General features: G+C 38.7%; 1 protein-coding gene across 2 annotated transcripts in view; it reads right to left on the bottom strand.

Annotated features, from left to right (window-relative positions):
• Positions 1-1,046, bottom strand: part of LOC149271192 (RNA-binding protein 47) — a 7,697-nt gene extending 6,651 nt beyond the window's left edge. For both annotated transcript variants that reach the window (XM_089507552.1, XM_089507554.1), the window contains exon 1: positions 1-1,046. This exon is cut by the window's left edge and continues 89 nt beyond it. In XM_089507552.1, the coding sequence (XP_089363678.1) occupies positions 1-1,046 (1,046 nt within the window).
• Between the last annotated feature and the right edge of the window lie 1,765 nt (positions 1,047-2,811).

The following is a 2,811-nucleotide window of genomic DNA, read 5'->3' as shown; positions in this document are numbered from 1 at the left end:
TAGTTTGGTTGAGTGACTTCTGTGGCAGTAGCAGTGGCAGGAGCACCTCCTTTAGCAGCTTTCTGGTAACGCGTATACTGTTCCTTATCTACTGGCTTGGCCAAAGTGACTTCAATAGAAGATCCTTCCACCTCAATCCCATTGAGATTCCTCATGGCCTGAACGGCATCTTCCCGGGTGGTGAAATGCACAAATGCATAATCACGGATTTTTTTAACCCGCTCAACACACCCTGGATTGAACTGTCCAAAGATCGTTTTAATTGTATCCTCTGAAGTTTCGATCATTAGGTTTCTGACATAAAGAATTTTTACGGTCTCCATCACATCTTCATCAACATCAATCTCTGGCTCTGCCCAGTCAACTGCGATTTGGTGGCCCCACAGCTGGATTCTTCCTGGCATCAGTTTTCTTCTAGCCATTGCAGCTGCTCTGTGGCTTTCATACTCGACAAAGGCAAAGCCTCGATTTTTCATCTTATCAGCGGCACTAGCGTAGACAATGACATCTAACACTCCTTCTGTCACTTTAGAGATTTCTTCCAGAATCTCTTCTCTTTTCTTCATCTTTGGAATCCCACCAATAAAGAGCCTACAGTTATCAACACTGCAGCAAACCCCCAGAAGTCTCCCAGGTCTAATCTCATAGTTGTTCAGTTCTCTAACGGCCCTCTTGGCTTCACTCTTGAGCGTGTACATTACAAATGCATAACCACGGTTCTTTCCATCAAAGTCCATCATTAGTCGCATTTCATAGATTCTGCCAGCATTTTCAAACACGGGGACCAGCTCATCTTCATAGACATCACGAGGTATTTTGCCTACAAATACCTCACAGCCACGGGGAGGATGAAGTCCTTCCCATCCTGGTGGTGGACCACCATATTTTCTTTGGCCGTTTTCTTGGACCATGGTATAACCAGTACGTTCCATAAGCGCAAGAAGTGCAGGCTCGTTGGGCGCTCCAGAAACTCCCTCTGGCATCTTGGACGAGGACAAGTTGGGTGAATCGTTGCTCATCCTAGCATTCGAATCTTCTGCTGTCATTATTCCAAAGTCATACAGTACTTGGTTTAATCTATTTAAATAGGAAAAAACAAAACCATGAGTATGATGAGTGAGGGTATGTCTGTTAATAACATGATAACACTGTTAACAAAGTTCAGTGAATGTATTAGTCACATAAACTTGGTTAAAAAATAGAACCAAAAGAAAAAAAATATCAAGAAACTACAAATACTTTAGTAGTCAGGGACACTCCTTATTGTGCAAAGAGTTGCGCAATCAAACAGTCTGAAGCAATGGGAATAGACTTGTAGTTAATTGTTACAAGTAAAAATACATTTTAAATGCCAATTAATTAATGACTTGAGTCATTACCGGAGTTCGACAGAAATACATTCATAAATTTAAGTACACACACGTTACTTCTGAAATTCATCCAGAACAGAATCTATCGCAAGCTACATCATAGCAAAATGTGAAAATGTAACACTATAACAGAAATAGTTTCTTAAAATGCAGTTCTTGTATTTTTTTTAATAAAACATTTCCCACTTTTAAAATCCAGTTCCTTTGCTTAGAGCATTATCTGTCCCAGCATGCACTTAGCTTCCTTTTTTCTGACTGGTTAATCAAGCAGAATCTTTTAAAGCACCCTTTACAAGTTGTTTTATAACTGGTGCAGTGATCAGGAGATCATCAGGAGATCGTCAGTCATGATTCACTGTCATCCAAATATAGTTTCCCACTCAACAGATGACAGTGGTTAACACTCCGTGCCAAAAGTTATAACCTACTGGTATGTACTAAATCCTGTCATTTCGCCATCTATATCACCAAGCTAATTCTATGTTTCTTAATTTCAAGTTGTTTTTGATTATTTATTAAAAGCTCACCAAGGCTAATAAAGGTCTATAGAGGTCAGGCTCCATCACACAAAATAAACCCAGTGTCATCCAAATACAGCTGTACCAAATACAAAAACAAGCCAAATGTTATCAAAAAGTGCGTTGGTTTTATTGATATCTGTCTTTTTTGCCAATTATTCGGGTCCTGTGATTATTATTTGGATCCTTATTTAGGATTAGGGCTCCTTATCTCTGCATTTTCATTAAACGGACAGAACAATAATGCAATGTGCATTTTATGCCAACTAGTTGTCTCCTGAAATGCACACAGTAGGCCTGGATTTTAGAGGGTTGTCAAACTAGTTCTACACGCTTAAGGGCATAATTACTCTTTCATTTGTTTTTCGTAATAGGTTTCCTTGGTGAATGCCACATCACCCAAATGCCACCTCAACAGCGAGTTATTCTACTCGGGCAACAATACTTGTAACCCATACAGACGCATGCTTCGCACACGCAAAGGATTTTCCACCAGCAAAATGGCATATATGTAACATGCCTGGACACAATTACATGCAGAATTATGGAACCCACTGTTGGAAATAATTACAGATGATTGTTTTAGTTGCCAATATCCAAATCACTGATCAATTTTAAATCTCACACCCTATGTATGCACCCAGCGTTGTGTTAAAACAGTTTAGCACTGATTTAAAATAACTTTAGGATTATTACAGAATATGTCAGGCTGGGATTTCAAACGCATCATAGCATGTCAGATTTCAAACTTTTTAATTGAGTTAAATAAATTATTGGTTGGCACACAGAGACCGAAATATAGTATTTACATAAACTGGTTAATAAATGTACAATTTATACAGATATTGAAATGTATTTTATAACAATAGACCATCTGGGACTGCTACATTACTAATTTGACATGAATGTTGCCAGCACTTCCC

The sequence above is a fragment of the Sceloporus occidentalis genome, unplaced genomic scaffold (assembly GCF_023333645.1).
Source record: "Sceloporus occidentalis isolate IW3139 unplaced genomic scaffold, rSceOcc1.0.p SCAF_537, whole genome shotgun sequence".
Lineage (NCBI taxonomy): Eukaryota > Metazoa > Chordata > Lepidosauria > Squamata > Phrynosomatidae > Sceloporus > Sceloporus occidentalis.
The sequence above is the reverse complement of the archived record's forward strand: the minus strand, read 5'-3'. Positions and strand labels throughout refer to the sequence as shown.